This window comes from Pagrus major, chromosome 15 (assembly GCF_040436345.1).
Source record: "Pagrus major chromosome 15, Pma_NU_1.0".
Taxonomy (NCBI): domain Eukaryota; kingdom Metazoa; phylum Chordata; class Actinopteri; order Spariformes; family Sparidae; genus Pagrus; species Pagrus major.
Window position 1 is genome coordinate 15,677,202 of NC_133229.1, and position 27,940 is coordinate 15,705,141.

General features: G+C 43.1%; 1 protein-coding gene across 1 annotated transcript; it reads left to right on the forward strand.

The window, feature by feature from the left end:
- The first annotated feature begins 15,857 nt into the window (after positions 1 to 15,857).
- cdc42ep3 (CDC42 effector protein (Rho GTPase binding) 3) lies at positions 15,858 to 21,919 on the forward strand. The gene is made up of 2 exons (XM_073482075.1): positions 15,858 to 16,033; positions 20,094 to 21,919. Exon 2 carries the CDS (start codon positions 20,320 to 20,322, stop codon positions 21,397 to 21,399), a length of 1,080 nt encoding a protein of 359 aa, XP_073338176.1. The 5' UTR covers positions 15,858 to 16,033; positions 20,094 to 20,319; the 3' UTR covers positions 21,400 to 21,919.
- The last annotated feature ends 6,021 nt before the right edge of the window (positions 21,920 to 27,940 follow it).

Genomic DNA, 27,940 nt, shown 5'->3' on the forward strand with positions numbered 1-27,940 from the left:
CAAGTTACAAAAAGACCTGTGGGAGGTTGAGAAGATGCTTTATTGTCCGTGACACAATGAACTGCTCCAGCACAGGCTTGTATTGTCTGAAGCCAGTGAGGCCTTACAGGGAAAGGAGGAAATCTTTGTGTTATTTCCAAAACGTGAGATAGTAAAAGTTGCTCGAAGAACACATGAGGGTACTTTGTAGTTATGAGGGTTATACTCTGGTTCAGAAGTGGCTATATATTATATATATGATATTTATATATATATATATGATATATAATAGAAGGAATCCATTCATTGTTTTTAGGAACATCTCAGATACTGCACATGACATTACCAGTGTTGGGGGTACCACATTACAAAGTAATCTGTTAGAGTACTCAGAGTACTCGTTAGTTCTGCAATTCAAGTAATCCGTTATTTAGTTACTTTTTCATAAAAGTAATTCAAATTAAAGCAATAGAATTGCTGTCTTTTCCTTTCCTTTTGTCGCCACAACAATAAAATAAAAACCCTGAAGCATTTGCACTGTCTCTGTTTCTCTCCTGCTGCTCAGCAGGTGGCTGTGTGCCCGTGGAAGGTAAGCCTACCTTCTCTAAAGGGGCTGTTCTCATTGTTGGAGGGCCTACTCTCTCTGTGGCCCATGCTACACCCCATGGGCCCCACCGTAACCGCACTGCCTGCGCTGTCTATATTTACGCCCCTGACACTGGCAGCAAGGATGCTGAAAAACTTGAACTTCAGTCAGCCATTGTGTGTCCTTTATAACAAAGAATACAAAGCTAGACAACAAAGGTCAGAGGTTTACTTTTTAATCTAAACTGAGATTGTTGTTCTGACTGAAACACCAGAAGAAATGGTCATGTCATGCTTGGAATTGACTTTCAAAGGCCACATGTCCCAGCCTAGCCGTGATTATTCTTTGCTATATTACAAATTCCAGCCTACCAATACATATTTCGGCCCCCAACCAGCCTTAGCAGGAAAAAAATTCTGGTGCTGCCCTTAAAACGATGAAAACATTCCCAAATACTCTGACATGGCTCTTTGTTTTATCAGGATTTGATTCACGCTGTGCAAAAAAGACGTAAAAGACTTAGATAACGGCACCAGCGGATTATTTTTTTTATGTCATTCATGTTTCAGTCAGGAAGGACTCTAAAAACTGTGATATACCTTTTTGCTCCACATCAAACTTTTTATCATGGTGTCTCGATTTATCTCGTAGATGTATGGCTTGGTTCCAAGCTTAAAACTTTTTGTAGAGAGATTATCTGATACGTAAATGGAGCCGTTCAAAAGGTGGGCAGTCGAGTCTCATGTCTGTAGAAAGGTCAGACCATACCACACACTAGAGTGTCAGTTGTGTTATCTGCTCTAATGTTTAATGTCCTCACTGTGTGTGAATTTAAATTCAAAATCTTACTCAATGTAGTTTTTACTTGGGCGGTGCTTCCTTAATGGATCATTCTGGATTATTACATCTTGGGTCTTATTTGCATTGGTTTGGCCACCTTAACCTGACCTTATAATAACATTGTTCACATTGTTGAGATCTGGGAATGTTACAGTACCAAAAACAAACAAGTTTTAAAGGACACCTATTTTGCTTTTTTGTTTCTTTTCTTTCCTTCGGTGTGTTATATTGGTTGGTGTACAAATGAAGGATCTTGAAAGTTAAAAAGCCCAAAATCCAAGCCAATGGGAGCTCCCACAGAAAACACTGCTTCTGAAATGCCCGAAGTGCCACATAAGTAGCCCCGCCTTTAATTCCATGACTTCTTGACATCACACTACGTCACCATGTCACACACATTTGCATAATATATGCCTATATTCACAGTAAAAGTGAAACTAACTGAAAGCTGAAAACATACCTTGATTGTGCACAGTTTTCCAAATAGGCTCACGTTTAATTTAATCCCTAAATGAAGTGGATTAGAAACAGTAATCCGGCCAAACTATTAATTTTTGTTTATAATCTGCCTGATTGTCTGAAAAATCATGTTTCATGCCCTGATGGACTTTGTTGTATCAATGGCACCCTCTTCCCTGACACTTACTTTGGTAAGTATGTTATCATTACTGATAGCAAACGCGGCAAAAGGAAAACCCACTTTATAATAAACTACATTTATCCTTTAAACAGGAGCGCTGGTGATTCTATGGCCACCATATTGTAAACTGCAGCCGGATGTCTTTGTTTCGGTGATGCCGCAGTCCTATAAATCAGCTCACAAACCATATGATGGCAAGAGGTAATAAAAAAACAAGACAAACAGTAAACAATGCATCTCCTCCTCTCCTCGCCTCAAGCTCCAATTTCTCATGTTTTTCTCTTTCAGGCTTTATTTGTGTGGTTGCTGAGTGAAAGCCACCACAGTGGCAGAGAGAGGCCCAGAATAGCCGAGGGTGTGGAAGGCCAGCGGGACTTGCATGTGGGCTGCTGAGCTGTGCGCTCTGTAGTGTCTCTAAACCATCCGCTGGCCTGTGGAATGGAGGCTGCTTCCTCATGCATGCCAGTGGTCAGAGCCCGGCCTACACACCCTCAACTATTTCTGTCCTATACTCTTACTCTTTTTCATTTTCTCGCTCTCTGTCTCTCCCTCGTTCCCTCTCTTTTTTTCACATACAGCTGCCTTTCAGAGTTATAAAATATTTGGAAATGCAGTGGACGCATACACAGAAATTAAATTGAGTTTGAGTATGAAAATATTCCACATGATCACCACCAAAACATTAAATATATATCTTATTCTACTCCACTATTCCCAGTATTCCTATTCTACAATTGCTATTATGAGCTAAATAACTCTTAGGGGAAGTATTTGACTTATTCAGTCCACATACTTTCTGTTTTGAACTGTGCACGTCCTATTTTTGGCCGGTTTGCTGTAATACAATACTGGTGACACAAGAATATTTATCTATTTTTCCCGTCTGTCGTAAACTGCTCTGGAGAAGGAAATGTTTACATGTAAATGGAGATAATAAGATATGCAATGAATTAAATGTGTGATGCTATTTCTGGATTTGAAAAAATACAAGCAGTACGGGAAAACGGATAAACACACCCCATGGAATTGTTAATCACAGCGTCAGTCATCAGAGTGAAATGCACTTTTAATGATAACACCGACATTCCTCGGGCGTTACTGTTGCTGATCACACAATTATGCTGGGTTAATCGTGTCTAATTCAATGACTAATGAATGTTTAGCTAGCCCGAGGCAGGGACGTTTAATCTGAAAGAAATGTGAAATATTCCTTTTGTTCCCGTATCTGAATGTGTCAGCGAACTGCTCTGCTGGGGAATATAAATTCAAAACAATGTAATGACAGGCTGCTGGGGAATTCTTCAGCTGTACAGGGAATGGTATTGTTTTACGGAGACCTTGAGTTAACATTTGTGACTCTCTAAATGTGCAGTGTTCAGCAACACAAAGGGCCATATGGGTGAAATATTGCCTGTTTGTGCAGATGCATTCCAGGCACCTGGTGAAGCACAAACACAGACGCTCACTGTGGAAGAATGCGTCCGCTGAACACTGTATTGAACTTAAACCGCTGCTGTATCTCCCACTCAAACACTCCTACCCCCTCTGTTCTCTCCCACCGTTACACTTACTGTCCTTAGTGGCCTGGAAACATGCCAGCAAGGCCTGCTGTATTTCTCTACTGTGCATTTTACATGACAAACAGTAGAGGTCCGCTCTTTATGGTTTGGTGACCTAAATTGCCCACACTGTCAAACCCAACACATTTTAGCTTAGAGATGTAAAGAAATCCCCTCGCCATCCATCTCCCATGACACACCCCAGTCTTGTCTTCACATCTCAGCTCAGACACTTCTGTCTGTGTCAGAGACTGAAGGCTCTGATTGACGGCTAGCCTTGGCTCCAGAGAGTAAAAGATAAGCAGGCCCAGATGGGGCAGGTCGGATGTGTCTGCCCACATGATTTAGCCCTGAGTCTGGGACAGTGAAGGGGACCAGCATTGAGCTTGCACCCCCCACCCCCTCCCCATGTCAAATACATACCACATGGGAGAGGTGTAGATCACCGTTTGATCTGTCCTCTGGGGGAATCAGGAGATCCAGACAGGGCTGGTGTGTTTCTGTCCTCAGCCTCTGTATGACCCAGCTACCGCGGGCAGCCAGAGAGGATGGGATGGTTTAGTGTGCAGTAAATTGTGATGGATAAAATATATGGCTGCCCATTATGCCACAGATGAGAGCTGATGGGTTGATCTTGGCTCCTTCCATGACCCTTCTGACTGGTTAGGTGAGGAGGTTGCATTACATTGTGCTGCAGTGAAATAGATTCGGTTAAAAAGTGGCTGCTAATCATGACTCAGAAGATGAGTGACGGCGCAGTAATAGTAGCCAATGTTGTCATGTAAGAATAAGTGTTTCTGTCTGACCTGCATGAAGGGAATTATACTCACATAATAATTATCCATTATTTTGTAGTAAACTGTGATGGATTACAAGTCAGTGAAGACAAGTCTGGAGTTGAGCTTGATCCTTATCAGCTCTCTTTGACACGTGGTTGTTAAGGAGAGCTATGCCAATAACAACAGCTTTTACAGAAACATCCCAAGCCCGTGCATTTCACACACAACATCATTAAGACTTCTTCCTAAATTACTACAACACACAGTAAAGTCAATATATTACAGATAACTTAAAGATAAGCCACATTCTTTGAGCCAAACTGTCAGCATCTATCATTTAAATCTAACCTTAATAGCTCTGTTATAGTTTAGAAACATTACCTCTTATCTTAACTGATGTTTAAGGAGTTCATGCCTAAAGTGCTGTATGCTACCATTATGGTTTACATGATGTATGAGTTGTTTTAGCCTGTGAGCAGCTCACTGGGGAGAGGAGGACCAACAAAGCGTTGCGCTCTAGCAGAAGTACTGCTTATTAAAGATGAGGAAGGGAAATAACTTGGTGTCAAAGTTTAGCAGAGACAATAAAAAGTGTTTAAACAAGACTAAGAGTCTACAGCCGCGCCAGGGGCTCTGTGAGGTTGTACAGTAGGTTCCTTTAGACACAGCAGTGCTTTGAGCTACATGCTAATGTCAGAGTGCTAACATGCGCACAGTAACAATGCTAAGGTATAATTTTGTGTTGTCATGTTCGTTATTTTAGATGATTTTAGTGTTATTTGTATTTTAGCATGCTGACATGCTAGATTTTTGCAAGAATAATGTTTATCATATTCCTTATTTTTGTTTATTTTACTTTCAGTTTATTTTAGCATGCTGACATGCTAAAGTTTAGCAGGAGAAATGTTTATCATGTTAATTATTTTATTTTTAGTTTTATTTTAGCATGCTTACATTTCTTAATTAGCACAAAGCAAAAAGAAATTTAGGCTGATGGGAATGTTATCAGGTATATCAGGTCATAATCCAAAGTATTGAACAAATTTTGACCTGATGATGGAGTTAAGAAAGTTAATTAAGGGACAGACATTCGCATCCATAGGGGCGTTGCTAGCCTGGCTAAAAAGGAGAAGCTTGTGAAGTTTAACTTGGATCATTCTGAGTTGAAAAAATGAAATGCATTAATCAGTAGCCTACTGAACAGATTCAGTTATGGTTGGCAGCTTTTCAGTGCAATGCACTTTGCACCTTATAAATGCTTTGGTTAGCACATGAAGATTGGCAGTGGAAATACAAATGCCTTCTGCTAAATTACAGCAACATACTGATAATTAGCTTGGTCTCAGTAGGCCTGCTACAAGTCTTGACCTGATGTTAAGGTATTCTTTTGTATCTGAGATTTCCATTATCTAAACCTGTAATCCAGATTATTGAATGCTTACAGGCAACATTAGATCCTACCTAACCTCAGTTGAAAGATTTTGAAAACATAATTTCCTCACTGGTGAGATGAATTTATCAGTTAATTATCAGCTTGGCTTCCAATCAAGTTCCTCTTTTGATGGTCTCTGTGTTGACGCCACACACGGTTTGTGTCCAAGCTATCAAATGGCCTTCCTTTCACATGATCAGCTCTTTTGTGGCCTTTGTGTGCCTCTGTCTTTTGCACACGCTCAGTTTCACCGCACACGCTCTGTGTCTCAGTACTTCTGTACACGCTCACTGGCTCTGAATACAATAAAGCCTGAGGTATCCCTGGTATTTGTCTAGCCCCCGCAGCAGCTCCCTCTGTCTTTTGACACATACTCGACTTTCTGAGGAACAGACCGTTATTACAGGCCTCTGGACAATCCTTTTCTGAGCTAATTCCTATGTTTGAGTTGAGAAATGTAGAGTGTGATACTGTGTGTGGCATGTATTACCATTACATAAAGTGAAGGATTGGTTTGTGAAGTTGAACACAGGTTGACAGGAATGTCAGGGTCAGTGGACATTTAGTTCAACAGAGTAACTGAAGGGGTGTCAAGTTAAAATACCTGCAGTGTTCTTCCCTTCTGTGGACAGGTTTGGACAGATCACCACCACATTACCACTTAAACTACAGTTTCAGCTTTACAATCAGGCAGATAGTAGTTGAGAAGTTACTTAACACAACTTTGTTCTGGGGAAAACATTTTAGAAATATGTAAATGAAATCAGGTTGCTTCTCTTATTGAAATTGCCAGGCCATCAGCCAATAGATTTATTTACCTATCCAAATAAATACTGTTTCAGAATTTTGCCCTTTATCCGTCTCTCTCACAGCTTCTTCTTTTGGTGTCTGTGTTGCAGTGTGAAGGTGGTCCCAATAGTCCCAAAATTAAGAATGTATTTTTTTCACTTAAAGTCGCACTGATGAATATTTTTTTATAGTATTTAATGTGAAAGGGGTCTCTTGTACTGACAAAATTAAGAGAAAAATGATCATTCAAATCTGCTGTTTGTAGACTGTCTCACCTGCGTTTTTATGGATCCCATCTGACTTCTTGTAAGACCTGCCCTACTCTGCCTCTGATTGGCTTGCACCATCTTCCCATCGAAAAGACTGAATAAATCTGATGGACATTTTCATGGCACTGGTAGTCCACTGGAAAACAAGAGGGAGGGAGATCGGTGGTGCCTGTGCCCATGGCTGAGTGACTGTTCCCAGCTGTCCTCCCTTGTTCACACACCCCTGGGTGCCCTGGTAGTCTGCTGGACAACCAGAGAGAGGGAGGGAGGTCAGTGGGCCAGGATGAATTTATTGTTTAATCAGACCACAAAGGAGACAAGAAATAAGTAGTGTGCCATTTCCTAATTGTATGTTCAGTGGTTGTCTGGTATCATTGGGTTGTGTCAATGTTTTTCTCGTGGTTGGTTCTCAAAACAGGCGGCCAGCGGCGGAGCTGATACAGTGGATTGTGAGCTGTAGTTTCCCCAGTAAACACACCAACCAATTTGACTTTTTTGCAACTGCAGCGTCTATGTGCTCGTTAGGTAGAGCTCTACAAAACGAGCCCAGAGACACTCTCGCTGCAAAGAGCGGCTCCGGAGGATGTGACCCCGAGAGGAGCAGCAGTAAACCACGAGAAAAGGCAGAAGAGGTGGGGAAACTACAGCTCATAAACCTGGGATAACCAGAACTACTGCATGAGTTGACAGTTTGAGTCAAGCGTAGACAACGCCAAACTAACCGATCAGAGGTGGAGAACCTTTGCCCACCAAAATCTTATTGGGCCATCCTTAAGTCGAAGTGAACAATACCAAATTTAAAGAAATTGCGTTCTTGAGATATCTTGTTTACAATTACTGAGATGGATGGATGTGTGGATAGACAACCTGGTGAACATACTGTACTGGAGCATTTAAGAAATAAAGAGCAAGATATTTACATCGGGAGTTGCTAAAGTAGAAATCAAAAGAGGAGAGTGAATATTGGTCAATATTGGATTATTCAAATATTGCTCTGTATCTGCTGTAAGTGGGCAGTTGTTTGTTTAATATGTCAGCCATAACAACGTTACCAGGTACAAAATGAATGAATGCAGCTTAAAATATCCACTTCCTGTTCAAACCACAGGCCATACTGTGATTCCAAACAATAACAACCTGTTAAAACCTTAACTTATATGTAGCTTTGAAAATGTTTATGAAAGATTATTAATGCTAAGCTAATGCATATGAAGTAAACCAGTATTGGTGAGGTGCGCTTCGCTGCTTTCGAACAGAGCTGCTGATGTTCCAATAGATGCTCATTAATTAAGCACAGCTAATCTGATTATGCTACACTTCTGTAGATGTAGAAACATGCAGTGGGGATCCCTCTGACGGTGGTATAGAAAATAACATTGAACCATTTCACCAAAATCTAAATGCCAAATGAAGAAAATAGATTGTTAATAGTTGGTGGCACAAATGGAGTTAGATGTCATTTTGCTACAGAACGCTGACAGTGTGCGGCCATAATGTTCATCGTCAACTGTCACAAGGTTTTATCCGACATCCTCTGGAAAAAAAGGACAGCAGAAGACAGAGATTAATTGGATCCATTCAGTAGAGATAAGAGTTGCATTCACTGTTTGAAAGAATGAAATTCTCAAATTAAAACTGTTGCGATCAAAAGCACAGCAGATGGTGTCTTTAAGAATCCTGGCTCAAATCTTCCCGTGTCTGCCTCTCTGCCTTTCCGTGCTCAACACTGTTTTGGAACCAATTGTGGGCTGCGTGCCGTACATGGAGCTGCCGCTACAATGAGCAACAATTCCCGAGGAATGCGTTTCTTATTTCAAATTACACAATTAAGCAATTTAATAAGAAGCATGAATGCAATCAACTCAATCAAAGTGCTTCTAAGACGACAGCTGGAAACCTCCAACACTTCCAATGAACTGAGCTTTTGGAGATAATCTCACCAGATGTTACAAAGCACATTGCTGTTGGTGGAACTAAAACCACACATACTTCTATCTAAAGCTGATGAAAAGTAGCCAACACACACTCACTCTAATAATGTAGAGTGCTCCAAAACACTCCCAGAGATCATAAATACTCATTATTATTATTATTATCATTAGAATTATTAGTTAAATGAAAATAAATCAAAGGAATAACTTTCTGTCAGTTAATTTAGGACTCTTCTCTTCTGCTCATGTTTCCAGCAACAGTAAAGTGTGATTCTTTTAATGGACACAACAAGATTTAAAGTGCCAGCTACAAACAGAAACTTTTCTCTTCAGCCCTGGAATGTTATTTACTGACCCAACAGATAAGACTTTCATAAACCAAACTGGAGCGACACATGTATTCCCAAAGGACATCCAAGTAGGCATGAAGAAAAACAGGAAGTAATCATTCGATCAGATTGGAGGTAACCCGACAGCGATGGGTTTCAGTTGAGGTCAGTACCCTCCCAACGTTGTCATGCAACACCCATGTAATACACACCAGGTTCAAAAGTAGAACTGAGCAGCCATTCACTCAGTATCTCACGAGGAATGCTGAAAAATGTTCCTCTTCCCCACGTGACCAGTGGAAATCTTTACTGTCTGGGTCATTGCTCGATAATTGCATCCAAACATCAGTTTTACGCACATTATATCCTTACATGTGAATCATTAAATAACCACGGCTGTGTACATTCTCCAAATTCCAAATTGGTGGAGCATGTTCTCACAGCCTGAAACTTATTTCTAATGAAGAACAGACTCAAAGAACTGTACAGTACGTTGTGTCCCTCAAGGTATCTAAAGATCTCCACCAGCACAATCTGAGACATCCATGACTGCTGCTGGTGCTAATATCTTCCTCCCAGCCAATGATGTGAACACAGCTCAGGTCCAGGCCTCCAGCTGGCCTCAACGTGACTCCAGCTGGTATCCTACTCCGCTCACCCCTCATGATACAGGCGAGGGCAACCTGCCAGTTCTCATGGACATAATAACGCTTTGGTTGTGGACGGAGCAGGATGTAGGCTGGTGGAAATGGACTACCGCAAGCTGATTGCAAGAGTACGGTCCTATGGCACGGCTACTGGAATTCCAGTGGGAAGACTCACTACTTAGCAAATGATGTATCACTTGCTCTCTTTCCAAGGATGTGAGCCAGACATGGACACATCAGCGTAGATGTGGTCAGATAGTGTACTGTACAAGAGTTTGTCTCTTCAAGGTTAAGGAAAAATCCACCTCAGATACTCTTACACCATCATCAATCTGAGATGTTTAATGCATTCCAGGAGTTATCATGTGATGAAGTGTAACATTAAATTACATTTTCTTGTATTTTCCCTCAAAGTTTGTCCTTTTCCCATTTCCCAGAGAGCATGCCTCAATTTGCTGCAATCAGTTGTGGTTTAAACGTGGACGTCACAACCACGTCGAGAGGCATAGCAGTGAAGATAGTGAGCAACAGCATTAATGAGTGGGTGTTGGCAAGTTATCCCTTTAACAAGATTGAAGAGTGCCCCTTACTCCAAATGAGGCATGACTGTGGTTGCAATGCATTGTGGTCTTTTGAAGCCGTTATTGGTAAAGTGCTAAGGTTGGTATGTGCCTTGTTTATGAAGATTTGTCAATGTCAGTTTGTTTAAGGCGGCATTGATTTTCCGGCCGCTAAGGGACTGTGAAACAAGCCGTGAACACAACATGGACCGTTGTTGGGGCAAATGTGTTCGCAGACAGCTACGTAGTTACATCTGAGCAACATTATCATAATATAGAATCATGTTTCTGACTACTTGACAAATGTAAGTCCAACTTTTACTGTCTTTTTAGGGCTGTTTTGGTCTTCACCAACTCCTTCCTTGGGAATATATCCGGCTCTTTAGTTACTACAGATCTTTTTTTACTAGCTAGTTGCTTACTTTTTCAGTGTGACATGTGGGGCAAGTAATGTACAGTGGTTTTCAAGTACATTTTTAATGTATTTTTAAGTATTATACCTGTAACAAAGTATTTCTACACAGTGGTATTGTTATTTTTCCTTTAAAAGATCTGATGACTATATCCAACATTGAATACCAGCATTTCAAATCCTGACCACTTGCTGTCCTCGCTTTTGAACTCCACCTTTCACCTCACGCCAAGTTTGTCCAGTTGCTAAAATAGGTACAAAAGCTGAGGTGCTACCTCTGGTGTGTGTGGTCTGCTGTAATTCAGGAGGGTGCATCGCCCGCGCATACACACAAAAAAACATTTTGGGATACGGCCACAGAGCAAGACAGTGTTTAGACTACCCACAATCCCCTCCTCCCTCACTCCCTCCGCTCGGCTGCACATCTCCTGCACTCAGAACATTGGCCAGTGCCCTCATGATCGGTTCCCTCCCTGTGTGCTGCCTGTGGGGCTGGGAACATTGTGAAATGTTTACTGTCAGGATGAAAATAAATGTGCGCATGTGGACCTACAGTGAAATAGTGCGACCCTGAGAGAGCGCTTTGATAAGACTGTAAAGGGGGCAGTTATGGACGAGGCTGTCAACATGTGGCGTCAAGTCTCAAACTGTTAACAATGTATATTGAGCATTTTGTTCATTTCAATGTTATGAAAACAGTGAAAAACGTTGAGAAACGCCACTGAAACTCCTCCTGAGTTGTAGGGAGGAATGTTGTTGTTATTGCTACATATATCTTTATTATTTTAGAGTTCCCTGTGGAATTACTCACACTAACCTTTTCAATACCCTCCTTAGATTAAATCATAAAAATGAGAGTTCACAAGCTGACATTGCAGTGTCCACACATATGTGCAAATACTCCCCATCTTGCTATCGTGATCATACACTAGATGATTGCAGCACGTAAAAACTGGGCAAACTTCCATCAGACCGTCACCGGTTTCAAATAACTGCACTAAAATCCAGCAGTAGGAGCAGCAACCTTTTTAAAAGACAATCTATAGTCGAGCTTCGTTACAGTGTTTCATATTCCTCACCTCACTCACATGGGCCACTTCAGACAGCAAGTGATAATGATGTAGCTTACTCCATAATGGGTGTGAACACATGCGTCGCAGCAGCTGGAGGAGGAAGGGTGGAGTCGGCTGATGTGTCAACCGAGTGAGGTGATAACATGAGATTAGAACTGAATCTGTGAGAAGGGAGAAAGTCATCAACAACGCTTACTGCAGGCTCGTTACACCTTGTGAGTTACAACAGGCAAGAGCGACCTGCTTCTTTAAAATCCTGTTTTTCTCAGTTGATTTACTTTAGTAGACAAGGACAGGCTTGTTTACCTGACCTAAGATCGGCACGTGATGTGTCCGCTGGAGAAAAGTAACCTCAGTGGAACAGTTTAGACAGGACACCTCAGACAGAAAGCTCTCCTTGTGTAAACGGCAGAGACGTGGGCCGAAGCAGGCCAAGGCAAATGAGTCTTGAACTGGAATAAAAAACGAGTGTCATTTCTCCCAAAAACAAAAATAAGATGACAAGCATATTCCTGGCAAATACTTCCATATTCAACAGAACACAGCATACAGTTTATGCTAGTGTCTTGAGTGAGGAAAAAAAAACTCATTCACTTCAATGGTGACTTTGGTAACACTGAAAAACTAATGTCAGTTGTGACCCATGACTTTATAAATGTCAGAAAATCATTCATTAAGCCTTTATAGATCAGTAACAAGCCAGGTCTGCTGGGCTGAAAACAATCTGTTTGTCTGGTGTATTACTTTCAACCTAACTTACGTTTTTAGCAGACAGTACAGACTTTATGGCTAATTAAAAAGTGAAATGTGTATGTCTATATGTTAATGACTTGCTAACATGTAAGTAAAGACTTGATGACTTATTAGAAAGTGAGTAAAACCACATCCACAACGTAGCAAAATAAAAACACCATTTGCTCCACACAGGGTTGTGAGGAGTCTGTGGCAGCTAACGTACCTGCAAATATATGTGTGGATGAGTAAAAACACTTTAAAGGAGCTTTATGTAAGAGTTTTTGTTTAAAATTAACTAAATATAATCACCAGAGTTTGAAGAAATAACCACTAATGTCATTTACGGTAGCGTCTGGTCTGCCCTAAATCCAACATGAGAAAATGAAGCAAAACGACAGTTGGCCTAACATTGGCATTTCCACTGCTGGAGACAGCTGTTGACAAGTAAACTTATGTACTTATAGCACCTTTAAACAAGTTTTATAATCTCACCTGATCTGTTCTGGTGAAGCTACCAGGCAAAATGAGCCACATGTAGCTCATTTTGCCTGGTAGATAGTATGATTGGTGATATTTTACTCAGGCGATGTTTTTATTTTGTTTTTAATGTGATCATGATTTATGGTTCATCATTCAAAAACACTCCTCATTATATTTTCCTCCATTTTAAATTCACAAGTAGTAGCAAAGGTCAGCACAACAAGGATCAAAGCTTAAAAAAATGTAACCTTTCGTTGCCATCAGTGTGTAGATATAATGCAGAATAATCTGTAGAATGACACTGAATGCTGTGATCATGTTATGTTGCTGTGTTCTGAATCTGACAAATTAATTTAATTTCACCACTTCCTGATTGATCTGCAACTGAAAGAGTGATGGAAAGTGAAAACTCACTTCCAGGCTCAAATAAAAGTATCCAAGATGTGCTTTGATATTTTAGAAATAATGTATGCCTTTCCTATCGTATCAGCAACACTATCAAACGGTAAAGTTAGCTAGGAAGTGGCTGAATGCTAATGTTAGCTGTTGTCTAACGGAAGCTAATGGCAAATATGTTGTTTTACATTAAAAAGTGGCTCGATGTCCCTCCAGATTTTCACTATCCATTGTCTTTTCGGTTGCTGATCATTAGGAAGCAGTGAAGTGATAACGATTTGTCAGATTACAGCAGTACGAGATTTCACCTTCCCACCCTGACATGATGTCAGTGGAAAATAGCAGCCGTATGAATATTACCTTTGGAATTCTGGCCTCATTCACTCTGAAATTACAATGCAATTTTGATATAACAGTAAGTTAGGAAGCACATGTGAAAATAAGCAAATGTTTAATGGCTGGATTCCATTTAGCTGCATCAGTTTCACGGTTATGGTATTTTGCATGCTGGCTCATGCGGTCAAACTGTCATAGTTTACTAGGTCACTAAAGAGCCATTGTTAATGTTACACCTGTGCATGTCTTACTATAACAAGTCAGAAGACCTATTAAGTTTTAGAATATCTTGCCAACGGACTGCAGCCAGCTGGCTAACACTGACGCACTTAGAAAGATGATTAATGTGCATTACCCTTGTGAATAAGTAAATTAAAAGATTGATTAACCATTTATAAAGTAATTACAACTTCTCCTTCACTCACTGAATTTCCCATCCCTACTACTACTTTATCTTTCGGGGGGGAAAGTACATAGACTTCCCTTTTCCAGCAGTAGCTCTGGAGTTTCCATGGTTGCAATGGTCCTCCTAAATGAGAAGACAGTGTTGTGTGTTCTACTTACAGATCATGTGCCGGCCACATGGACGCCGCGATGACATCACCCCCAGGCGACACAACAACACCATGCTAAGAGGGCTCCATTCACAACTGCTGTTTAGCTGGTGCTAAATAACGCCTGTGCAAGTTAAATAGAGGGTGTCTCAGCAGCGTAAGCTGTCCACAAACACACACAACCACTGCATTCATTCATTTAAGTGGAAGACTTTGCAAAGCATCTCGTACGGCTAGTTATTACAGTGGTGCATCCATGACATGAAATATAGCAGCGGGGGAAAAGCAGATTAAGGAGAGTGAGCTACCCGGGCCAGATTTAGCAGGAAGGAGAAGTGAGAATTTGAGGTGTTTGCAGAGGGATGTGCCGCCTCATATGACCGACAAGGCAGGATTATTGTTAAGGTACGACTCCGGCTTGTGAGGACATGCATTCACCCCCTTTCTTAACCACAGACACACACACACACACACACATTGATTTAAAATACAAGCACCCCTCCCCCCACATGTGTCGTCTTTGCCCCTTTGTAATCCACTGTACAGGCAGAAACACACACCTCTCCTATGCTTTCCCCAGCCTCTTTGGGGGGCAACTACACAGCAGCGTGTGACATCACCTCTGGGCTGCACTGGTTACCAAGGTGACAGGATTTTTTCTTTAACTACATAGGAATAGAACCAAAAAAAATGGATGCACCGGCGAGGTTTGCCGTGTCCTTGACTTGAGGGCATCAGGTTAGAAATGTGTCTCTGTCTTTGAATTTTAATCATATAGAGCAACACAATTCTCAGAAGGTCTGTTTTTGCTGCAGCTCAACCCACGTGCTGTCCATCAGCCGGTTTTAAAGTGTCCCCTGCATGTGCTGCAGTGCTGCAGTATTCTGCAACAATTAGTCACACAGTGTCGCCCCGGCTGCAGCTTCGAAAAATAAAGACCAGTGCACAAAATGAACAGAATTAGGCGATTTTGAAGAGGCAAATAATTAAAGGGTGGGTGTGCATGTGTGATAGACAGATAAGGATGTGGAGGAGAGGCTTGAAATACAGACAGGAAGAGTCGAGTCAAGTGTCTGCCGGCTGCATTTACAGAATAGCTCTTATCAGATTTGGGCAGTCGCAAAAGTCAGACAGGGTGAGGCAGATGAGGGAGAGAGAGAACACACATTAGTGAACATATCATGGACTGTTTTAGAAGTGGAGAGACAGCCAGACATCCCATGAGGCGCGCAGTGCTCATTTTTTCGAGCCGGAGCTTGTGATCACTCGTCACCGCAGCTCCACCAAGGCGCAGGAAGCAAGGAGGATCCTCAAAACACCACAGAGCTGCTTTAAAAAATCTCAGCTCTGGGTAAGGAGAGAGAGAGGACAGACATGCACAGGTGCCGCTAGAGAGAGAGAGAAAGAGAGAGAGAGAGAAAGAGAGAGAGAGGGGAAGAAGAAGGAGGGGGGAGTTGAGGGGAGGCGTAGGAGGAGACTTGACTTGAATAGGAGCCGGAGCGCAATTCCAAAACAGCTGTCCGGCAGACGTCCCAGTCGACAGAAGTGCAGCCCCGAGGCAGAGCAGTGTCAACATGCCACAGGAGCAGCACAGCAGCCACTGAACACACACATACTGACACACACACACATCAACCTGGGGCTGCAGCATTCAGGAGAGCACCGGCGATACCTGGGAAGGATCAAGATCTCATCGGAATATCTGAGGTGAGTGAGATCAGAGATGTGTTACAGTAATCTAAAATAGTAGGTCGGATGATGTTGCTGCAGTTTGCCTGCTGTCATGGAAGTGTCCGGGTTCTTTGTGAATGTCTAGACCAGAATATGATATTGCTTAGTAACAGTAAAACGTGCAGAAGCATGCATTGTAAGTTCTCACAGACGCTCTTCATTTAACACAAGAGCTGAACTGGTAAGAGCAACATGATATCTTCCCCGCTTTCCAAGGGAGACATTTTTAGTCCAGCTACACATTTAAGGCATGTTCCTCTGAAAAAATGCAGAGCTGGCTTTGCCTTTATCTCTCTGGGGAAGGAAAGGAGTTTTTTTTGTTTTGTTTTGCCAGTATATGTTGACATTCCCTTCATGTTTCATGCGCTTCCATTCGCTTTCCTGCTCATCTCTGCCAAGGATAACTCTGGCAAGTGCCGGCCATGCTTGCGGGTGGCACACGAGGAGAGCGAGAAAGAAAGACAGAACAAATACTCCACCCTGCTATTCGCCCTGGTCCCGGCACCGCCACCAGGCCCCCGAAAGTTAGGCCTTTGCCTATAATTGAGGTTTTTTTTATGAAACAAACAGCTCGGTCTATTCTGTAAGGCTACCATTAAACTCTGTGGTATGTGCTTTTTATAACAGCCCCAAAGAGAGGGTCTTTCTGCTATTCAAAGGCACGACAGAAGTCAAGGCCGTGGTTAGATGTCAGAGGAGTATTTGGAAACTTCAAACTTCCATGAAGTTGCTTTGAAGACACAGTGAGAGGATGATGATGTTACACTGACCACAACTATGACAGTGCAGAAGAGCATGCTATTTTTCAACGGCACTGATGTGAAATGTCAGCACAGTAATCCCATCACAGGAGTAATATTTAGGGGATGCACGGTTTCTATTTTAAAGAATGAGGAAGTCGTATGCAGGTCGTATTTTGAACAGCTGCTCTCGCTGTCCATCCCTCATCGCCGGCTTTGGAGCAGTTTACTGTAAACTGCAGAGCATCATTTGTTTAGTGACACTTCCTCTAAGAATACACTGACCCACTTCTATCGCACGTGACTTTGAGGTGTCCAGAAATACCCAGACAAATCGCGAGTCGTCACTTTAATTACCAGATACCAACCCCGCATTTATCTGCTCCAAACTTTCATCACCTCGGTCCTTCTGCTGCCCCCCTCGCTTATAACTAACCCTCCGAGCACGAGCTGATGAGGCAAAGCTCCATTTTTAAAGAGGCTGGAGTGGCTCCAGATCACTTCATGCCCAGACAGATAGCTCTTGCTGACCCAATGACACAGTGGCTTTATCCCTGCAGCTCCCATTATGACTGGATGGCTGCTCAGGCAAGCACTTCTGAAAGGAAGGTGCCATCAGATCCGCACTTCCCCGGAGGTGTAAATGAAACCCGCGACCGCATTCTGCGGAGGTTGGCGCCGCTGGGCCTCGTACCAGTCGACACGTGCCACAACGCCTTTTATTTGGAGCACTTCCAAAAGGAGGGTGCAAATCTGGCCTTGGCTTTGAGATATACCAGAATACACCTGCTTGACTATTAACAGCCTGCAGATACACAAATGGATTGATTGTGTCAGTCGTCTTTGGGCATACTGAGCCCTTGTAATTGATTAATTTCCTTTTGGTCCAACAGAAGCTTAACTAACATCACTATGACTCTTGAGATTCTCTACATATACTCAAATCAATGCTAATTTCCATAAGCCCTCATTAAATTAACCCTCATACTGGTAGACATGAGGATATTGTTTTCCTCATGCTTTTCTCGCAGCCTTTGGAATTCCAGTCATGTTTGTCATAGAAGCCAAACTGAGCCACCAGCAGGACGGCTGACGTGAAGGTCAGACTTCCAGGCTTTCACCATACCAGCTGACTTCTCACGGGCTACAAGTGTTGACCTTGAGGATGCACAGCAGATGTCCCCCTGAGTTGGATTCTTCTAGAGGAAGACACAAGTTCACACAAGTTCAGTCCATACTATTGATTCCAGCCAACATTATCATCTATTATAATGCATGAGCTTTGCGCTTTCCCGTGCCACTGGAGAGCAGAGGGTCCAAACAAACCAGGCGGATGTTATAATTTCATCAGGGCAGCCAATAATCAATAGGAATGCTTGATGGGAAGTGTGTCAGCCAGCAGTGCAGCAGTGACCTTCTATTCTTAGGAAAAAGTTAACACAGATATGGATATGTGCACCCTGAGCCCACAGGAAGCAGCTTTTGGCGTGCTGCATGCATTTGTCTCCCTTCCTATCCAAGCCCAATTTCCCACTGCAGCATCTGAGCATCAGCTGTCAAGGTCAGAAATGAGTAAGACGCAGCAGGGAAGGGGAGAGACAATACAACAAGGGAAAAGAAGTGGGAGGAAGAGAACAAAAATAAGAGAATAGCTGGAACTAAACAAGCCAGGGATTTTGCTGTAACCCCCCCCCCCCCTTCATCAAACACTGCAGCACTCCTCTTCGCCCTCCCTCTCTCCTTCTCCCCCTTTCCCTTTCTCTCCCTCACTATTAGCAAACAAACACGCTCTCCTTCGCACACATGGCGTGGATTCAAAAGTGCTATCTCAGGCGCCTCGCACTCACACCAGCACTCGAATACACAAGGACTCTTGCCATTCAACACACTCACACATGTTCTGCATCCCTCAGTGTTTGTCATGCCTATATATAGCCCCATAGTGCTTGCTGGGTGACAGGTTTATTTGTGTTGTAATGGCGTCCCCTACTTCACATCACATACAGTTTATTGAAGTTCTGGCTCTCGTACGGCAGACAATGGCTCTGTGGCACTTCATCAAACAGGTTGGAAGCTCAAGAATCCAAAATGGATGTCAGTGCAATGGTTCCCAGCCTGCTTTTTGGATTCGAATACGCAGCAAGTGTCTGTCTCTGTGGCTCCACACTAATGTGCCTGCTGAATAAACATAGCCTACTTAAAGTGTCTCTGATAAGGCTGATGCAGTGCGTCTCTACGGGTCGGTTGCAGCAGGAATGTGGATGTTTTCTCTGTGAAACCTTTTTGCTGCGGACTTGACCGCCCAGGCGCTTTCTGTGCGGCGGTGCTCTCTGTCAGACGGTCACTGCTGACAGACCTCTCATAAGTAAATATGTCTATAAATGGGCAAGCTCTCTCTTCACTGGTCCTCTCTCCCACCCCCCCATCATGCACACACACACACACACACACACACCCTGTCAACTCCCTTCCCTCCACCGAGTGTTTTTCCCTTTCTCCCCGGTTGCTATGTCATTTCAAACGGTCAGAGCGGTTCTCTCCTCTTTTTACTGAGTTCATCCTACACTAAGCTGGCTGCCAACGTGGTGACATTCTTGCTCGGGTCGTAATGGAAAAGCTCAATGCAATCAGGCACCTTTTATCAAATCCAATACTCTTTAATAATGTTTACCCACCCTGATGCATTGTGCACCCTAGCTGGTACCTCAGCCCTTTATTAAACTCGAAGCCAACCCTCTGCCCATCAAATCAATTCACATTCTGCATCACCTTCTTTCTTAAGATCCACTTGCTCCGTAATCCCTCACTCTATCTCCCTCGCACAATCCCCCTAAAACCCCCCCTTCCTCCCCTATTTCTCCCCCATCTCCTTCTATCTCTGTGCGTGTCTGAGCAGTAGCTCGCTTCTAAAACAGGCTGCCCTGCTCTGATCCTACTAAAGTCCCGCTTTGCTTCCCCTCTCCCAATCTGCGGTCCAGCTGTTCCACATTAGCACATCCAGAGCTGCAGAGGCCAAAGGAGGCTCATGTGTGGAAATGTGAATAGAGCAGCAGAACGCCTTCGACCCAGGCCTCATCCTCCTCTGCTCTGGCTTTTAAGCTTGCCAGATGCAAGATGAGGATATTTTTTTCTTGCAAGATCCGGAGTTTATTTGTGGGACTTGGTGACTGAATTTCTTTTTCTGGAAGGCAGGACAGTAGAAAGACTCATCAAAGTAACCTTCAGGGAATTTGTCAGTGCTGAGTTTGTGTTTTTAAAAAGATGCTGATATATTCTCTATTTGTCTCTGATTTCAGGACAGTTGCCATTCGACCTTTCAACACCGCCGGACGTCTACAGTCCTGCTTGGAATCCCATTTCCTGATCGATGCTGCAATTGCTGAGATTATTTTTGGAGTCCTGCATGACTGGTTACTGAGAATGTAACTCGAGCTTTTCCCCAAGGGAACTGTAACGTCCAGAACTTATAAAGCACTTCCGACTTTTCTATCCTGCATATCTGAGATCTCTTTAGTTACAGCCATGCCAGCGAAAGCACCAATATACCTGAAACCAAACAACAGTAAGAAGGGAAAGAAATGTCGCCTCAGAGATATTTTGTCCCCAGACATGATCAGTCCACCGCTTGGGGACTTCCGCCACACCATCCACATTGGCAAGGGCGGAGAGAGAGATGCCTTCGGTGACATGTCATTCCTCCAGGGGAAGTATGAACTTCTACCTGGGAAGGGAGAGGTCCACCCTCAGTATGGTGCCCAAAGTGAGTTTCTCAGAGCTAACAGCACTGGTGATGCTTCCTTTGCCGAAACACCCTCTCCGGTGCTAAAGAACGCCATCTCTCTCCCAACTATTGGCGGCTGCCAGGCACTTACCCTTCCTATGATCTCCTCCACTGTGTTCTCCATGCCCCCAGAGCCATTGGAGGACATCATTGGACCTACAGCTATCATGAAACCTGACAGCACAGAGGAGGTAGAGATCCTGCAGATGGATGCTCTGCTGCGCTCCATGGACGTCTTCGGCAGCGAGCCTTCATCTCCCTCGGCAGATATCCAGTTGAAGCCTGACGTCCTCTTGGATCTGCTGGAAAACACAGACAAGTCCACCTCTAAGGCAGTTGCCAAAGCCAACAAATTAAACAAGAGTGACACCAGATTTGACAAGCCATCGTCCTATTACATCAACGGTCACAGCAACAGCACCTTCAAAGCTAACGGAAGCCTGAACAGCAACACAAGCACCGACAGCTTTGAAAGCTTCAGTGGTAAAGGGGACTACCAAAACAAGATCTACAACGGCAGCAGGAGTCTCAACAGGAGCGGCAACTGCAATGGTTACGGACACTTTAACAATGACATTACCATGGGCTTCAAGCAGGAGCTCTCAAAGTGCAATGGAGAGTGGGTGGACAGAGACAGTGGGGTGGAGGAGGGCCGCATCTGTGATTTTGAGTTTGAGTTTTCCAAGGAGAAGAGCACGTCGCAGGATTCCCTCGCCCAGATCACGGGGTCATTCCTCTCCCTCGAACTTGATCTGGGCCCATCCATCCTGGACGATGTGCTCAACATAATGGATAAACCCGCAGCGAAGAGCAGGCCTTGAGCTGCGCAGAGGCCCCAGGAGGAGAAAGGGAATTATTAAACTATAGCCATGAGGAGAGAAAGACTCACAAAGCAATCAAAATGGTGTCTGGATATATCATTGAGATGAGAATGAGCTACAATAGACAGAGCTGCTTATGTTTTTATTGTCAAAACATATAACTATTCTAGCTTCTATGGAGTGTTGATTCTTCTTCTTCTTCTTTTTGTTTGCCATGCCAGCCGCATGTTTAAGATGCATGTACTATTGAGTTACAGTTAAAACATGGCCATCGTGCCGCTGACTGTAAAAACGCTACATGATAGATTTGTGTTCTTACGTTGACTTCCACGGTATACACACAATAACTTTGCGGTCTTTTGCTTTTTTACACAGTCTTGAACATTTTGCATTTTGTGACTTTAAGTGTGTTTAACAAGGCATTATTTTGATTGTCACATGATTCATTTTGCCACATGACAGAACACTATGCATATTTGTGTTTTTAAAGATTTAACACAAATAAATTGATTTTGTCCTATTCCGGCTAATTTCTTGCAGGTAATGTGTTCATACTTCAGATCTGAGAGTTTAAGGTGCAATATGTAAGAATTCATTATCTGTTGAATTCACACTTAAAACCAAAATAAAAATAAAAATAAAAATAAGGAGCAACACCAGATAAGCCACTAACTGCAGGTAACTGCTAGCTAGTTAGCTCAGTTAGCCATGCAGCTAGCTGTTCAGATTGGGGGGCTCGGAGCACTGGGAGAAAGTGTTTGAGTTTACACTGTTAGCATAGGAGCTTTGGAGTGTGATGGACCTGAGCTAGCTGGTTAGCATGCCAAACATGCTTTGCAACACAATACATAGACGTCGTAAAGTCAAAACTGTTATACCCTCACCTTCTGTTGATAATCTTAGTTAAGTTTTGAATGTTTTCCACCCAAATTCTTATATATAGCGCCTTTAATTCCAGACATGATTAAGTAAGTCAACTGAAGAGAGGCTGGAAATCGGAATAATGCTGGAAAAAGAAGTAGCACACAGAGAGATACCGAGGCGCTTCAGATTGACAGAGAGAAGGATAGAATGGATTTATTTTCTCGCCTCTGACATTCCTTACATTCTGCCTCCCTGCCCTGCAGTGGGAGCACCGGTGGGCCTTCATCTGCCCAACCAGGCGCCTGCTCCATTTGTTTGCGTGTGGACGGGACATGCAGAGGAGGGGTCTTTGAAATTCCCTGCATTCCAACCACAGAGCACAAGTGTCCAGGACCAGACATAAATCAGCTGTTTCAAGTGCGGAGGGAGGGCTTCGGTCTTAGAGCTACACTATCTTCAGCCACAATGTTTATATTGAGACGAGGTTATAAAACATGTGCTTAAGGCAAACTTTGTCCAGTGCTGAATGATAGTCTCGCATAGAGTCAACAGCCTGAAAGAGCAGGACAGTGATCACCCATACATGCGGCCTCTTGAACTCAACAACCCTTTCGCCTCCCTTGTCATGATCCTCTGTCCCTTCAGGCCCTTCAGTGTAGACACATAAAGGGTAAGTTATAACAACACCTTATGGAGGCTTATGGCAGGCTTCCCCAGTCACCCACGTGCCACTGTGCCATGCCGGACTTCCTCACTTCCAGAGTCAAATGTACTTGTGCTAGCAGGCTAATTTCACATGCAAATAATTATCTGGGGTTTGGTTTCACTTCTGTCATTGAGCGGGCCAATGTGGCCAACCTCTCAAAGGCTTCAGAATGTCCGTAAACAACCGCAACCGGTCCGGCCAAGGCATGTGAAGCTGCCGTGAAACCAGATGTTCGAGCAGACATGAACATTTCCCCACACATGAAAACCCATGTCATGGCAGACGCTCCGTGGAAAATCCCAGAGTTAGAGCTGTAGAGTTTGCATAAGCTCAGCTGAAGCATACAACTTCTGAGTATGAGTAATGAAAACCTTTGCTGTCGGGGTAATTACTATGCTTCTACCTGCAATGGTACATCATTGACTTGATGACAGCCTTCATTTTGACAGGCATGGACCCCAAGCAAACTGCCTTTGGTTTACAAAAGAATTTGCGACCACAGCACTGTAGCGTGTTGTGTAACATATCAGAAAAATTTCTGTGGGGATGCCAAAGCTCCCGGACACGAAATACCAGGAAATACCAGTGTTTTGTGAAATCCAATACAAATACTCGACATATGTTACACCCTGAGCTCTGCCTCCATGTTCTCTGACTGTGAGTTCAACACTCTCACATGAAATACACAATGATTTTTGTTTGTGTGAGCGACCGGATGGCTTTGAGCCCTCATTTTATGGTGGTATGTCTTAAAGATGCAATATGTAAGATTTGGCCATCTTGAATTCATGCTCCCAACACATAGAGGTAACATATCCCCAGAATAAGTGCTACCTGCTGCTTACTGTATTTTTTTTATACATCCATGACTGTAGCTACTGTTAGCTTGTTAGCTTAGTTAGCCGTGAAGCTAGCAGAACTACAAGGGCAGTATTGGTGTTTACACTGCTAGCACAGGAGATGTGGACCACTGGGAAAAAGAGGTTTTCAGGCCTGGGGTAGCTGGTTAGCATGCTAACTTTAGCAGGTATCTCTTCAACACATTACATAGCTGTCAAAATATTTTTTTCTTTACATTCTGTTGATAATATTAGTTAACTTTGGAATGAACTAAAATTCTTACATATTGCACCTTTAAGTAAGATTGATTATTTCAAAGCCAAGACAGCAAGCGGGCAGACACAGGATGTCTTGTCTTGTTTCTGACTAAATTCTTCCCAAAGGGCCTGGGGGCAAACGACAAAATACCAGAGAGGGAAGGTAGAAATACTCCTGGTGGACTGTTTTTCATTACCACAGGGCCAAGGTGGAAGTTTGACCCGATGAGACCTTGACTCCAGCAGCCTCTGATATTGAATGCCGTACAGCAGCGCGATCAGGCAGCTCATTGTGACTCCCACAGACTCACAAGAAAGAACAATATTCCACTTGTTTTAACGAGCAAGTCACAGTGTAGCTCAGCTTCGTGTTTGTCTTGAATCTCTCTCGAAATAAATTCACTTCAAAATGAATGTCACTTTTGTTCAGATGTTTGTTATGCAGCTGAACGGGTGTTACTACTGAAAACAGGGGAGTGACTGCCAAATTGGTGATGTTAGCCGAGTGAGGGAGGAGACACGGGTGTTGCCACTACCTGCTGCCTTGTAATTTCCCGACCAGTTGCTTTCCTGACAAAAACAGAAAAAGCCTAATTGCTGAATTCTGCCTCTTCGACTTTGATGTCGTGGTTTGGTAGGATGGTGAAAAACATGAGAAAAAAAACAAGAACTATTTAAGCATGTTAGAATTTTTAGCAACCAGACATTGCACACTTAAAACAGCTTGTGAGGCATATTCTACAATAAAATATAAGATATCAAGACAAAAAGGCACACAAAAGCCCTTACATTACAAGGTAAATCATTCAAGAACATTTCATGAACCTTCCTCCAGCAGATCAGTGATCCGGGGGATCTAGCTCCTCAGTTTCCTGGGCTAAGGTGAAGCTGTCAGTTCACAGATGAATAAGCTTTGGCCCAGAGGCCACCAGTGCCAAAGAAAGCACAGCTCAGACCCTGCAAAATTTTCCACCCAACCTCCACAACAGAGCTGCATAATGTGCACACTGTCTCCCACATAGAGGTGTCGGGGAAGGAGCCCCTCGTAGCCGGACTTGAGCTGTGTCAGGCGGATGAGAGGGGAAACTTTAATAAGACGTTTCCCTGCTCACTGGCCCTCGATGGAGACAGCAGAGACGTAAGCAGGATAAAGCTCCTCTTGTCTTCACCTGCTGTAAATGTCCTAGAGCACAAAATGAGCCCAGACACAGATACAGTACTTTCCCTCTAGCAGGAGGAAAGCAGGAGGAAATGTCTGAGGTATGAGAACAGCCTTTCGTAGAAATATTATTGTTAAATATTTCTCTTCTCTCTCGTTGATATGTACTGTACCTGATCCAAAATTGAATGCCATGACTGCGATAATCAGGGCCTCAGTAGTAGAACTTCCTTGGGAACATTTACTTTGGGATGCTGAGCATGGAGCTTGGAATCAAGTGTTCTGCAGATCTGCTGATTTAGCAGCGTCGGGCTGCAGCTCCCTTTCAAAAGACAACAAGAGGAGCGAGCGGAGAGAAGTTATTCTCAGGGGTGAATAAAATGAGTCCGAGCAGGGGTTGATGCAGTGCAGATACGAGGGAGCTCACATGCAGTTTGGTCTGGCAGGCAAAGCATGCCTCAGGTTCACTGCACTGTTGACTGTTGTTTGGCGGACAGTAACCATGGCGAGTTGAGTTTGTATCTTCAGCACGTGAGGGCCGAGCTGAAAGGAGGGCAGAGACAGGGCGAGAGTTAAACAGAGCAGTGTCACCTCAGAGGCACCAGAATACCTCTGTGACAAAACACAGGCCCGGTTAATGGTGCTGTCACGCTATGTAGAGCAAAACAAGAGCTACTGTACGCTTAATCGTACCTTTCGTTTATCTCTAATGAGAATCATAATTCAGGGTGATTTATATTGGGCAGTATTCAGCACAATAACTGGTCTTGTGTGAACTGTACCATTCAAAATGTGTTCATGTGGGCCTACATGCAATACAGTTACAGCTATTAAGTGTAATTTTTAAAGTTGATTACAGTATGAAATGCTTTTTATTTTTAATTTGTATACTTTATAAATTTGTATAATTTGGCATCAAATGAGCTACAAGGAACTGTAGGCCCCTGTGAACTAAAGCGGTCGGAGAACCACCATCATCCTAGTCTGGCCAGCACATGCATTCATTTTTTTAAAGAAAGATGGATAGTCATATTGACATCATACCAACGTTTCACTACAGTTTTCATGTCTTTATCCATCACGATATGGATAAAAATATAAATAGCTGAACGGCAGTATTTTTCTGGCGTACTCCCTCTCTCTCCCTTTCTTTCCCTCACCCCCTCTTCCGCTGAACAAGGGCAAGGAAATCACCTCATCATCATTATTGATCATTATGAAAGGCAATATTCATGTAGAAAGATAAGGATGACAGTAGAGGCAACAAAGCAGCAGTTTATTGATGCAGCGCCACGCTTTGTTCATAAGGTCCAGGACCTTTCCCAGTTAGTGCTAAGAAAAGATGATAAAAAGAAAAACTGGATTTAAAGAAAGACTGCAACCTTTGAAGGAGGAAATAACACAAACTTCCTAATAGCCTAAGAATAAACTTGTGGATTTAACAACAATCTCTATTTTTTGTTGTTTTGTTGAGTCATTCAAATCATCTTATTGTCAGGCGTCTTATTGTATTTCCCAGATAAACACTAGATATTGTACATTACTGTATCAGGCTGCAGTCAGTGACTTTCACTGTCATGTCAGCTTTATGATAAATACAAGGCTGCCCTGAGACACGGGGGTTAGCATAAAGTCTGTGCTTGCCATTTTAATCGGCTTAATTTACAACAACCCCCACACTGCAAATAAATTCATGAATTATTCATGTTTATTCATATTTATTCCAGCCTGAGAAGAATGAAGAAGACTGTGACTGAGCCCTGTAGGATGGGACAGTAACATGCGCTCTGTATCTGAGCTGTCCTTCTAAGGCAGCACAAGGGAATGAAACCAAAGGCAGTCGTCATGTGAGTCTTTCTAAGATCACCCTTGTCTATATTTTGTCTCTTTTCAAATGGCATGCCCCCAACCCAAGGCAGCAACTACCCAGTCGGGTGCTCTCCTAGGGCCAGCAACCTATATTCACCCATGGGAGGTATTTATATATGTGCTCTTTGCTGCATTTCCTCCAGACAACCCTCTGAGAATTCCTAATGCCAAGCTGAGGGAAGGGTGAGGGAGGGGAAGGGGATTAGGGGTGTCTCCCCTTATAGATGGGGGTGACATCACTTACCATGTTTTCCTCTTGCAGGTCAACAACATCTCTGTCACCCAAATAAGATGACTGTACTCAGTCACTCAATGAGGCCAGGTCACCGAGTTGCCCTGGGTGTGGTGTTTATTGGCGCATTTGTGACACGTCTAAGAATAGTTGAGAGCGTTTACAAGATTTAGATGCAAAACATTTTTGCATTGTGATTTTAAGTGTTTATATTTGTTGATCAATTTATTAATATATTCAATGGTTAACTATCCAGCCTTTTGTTATTCGGACTTCGGAGTGTTCACACACATGGTTAGCACCACTGCTAGCTTGGTAATCAAACTTTCCAAGATTTTTTTCAACATTTCAGTTAATTTGCAGGGAACGAATTTGTGGATATTGAGCCATACACAAATAAAAATGTGTTATTCTTCCACAACAAAATAGCTGTGACAGATCTGGTGAGCTTAAAGGGGCACTATGTAAGAATTTTACTTTACAGTTCTGACATTATGACTTCTGATTATTATGTTGCAGAGCTATCTACCAAAGTAAGCCTGCTAACCAGCTTGCCCCAGCTTGTTCAACCAACATGTGTATTAATAAACCATAGAAGTGCTGCTCGGCAGATT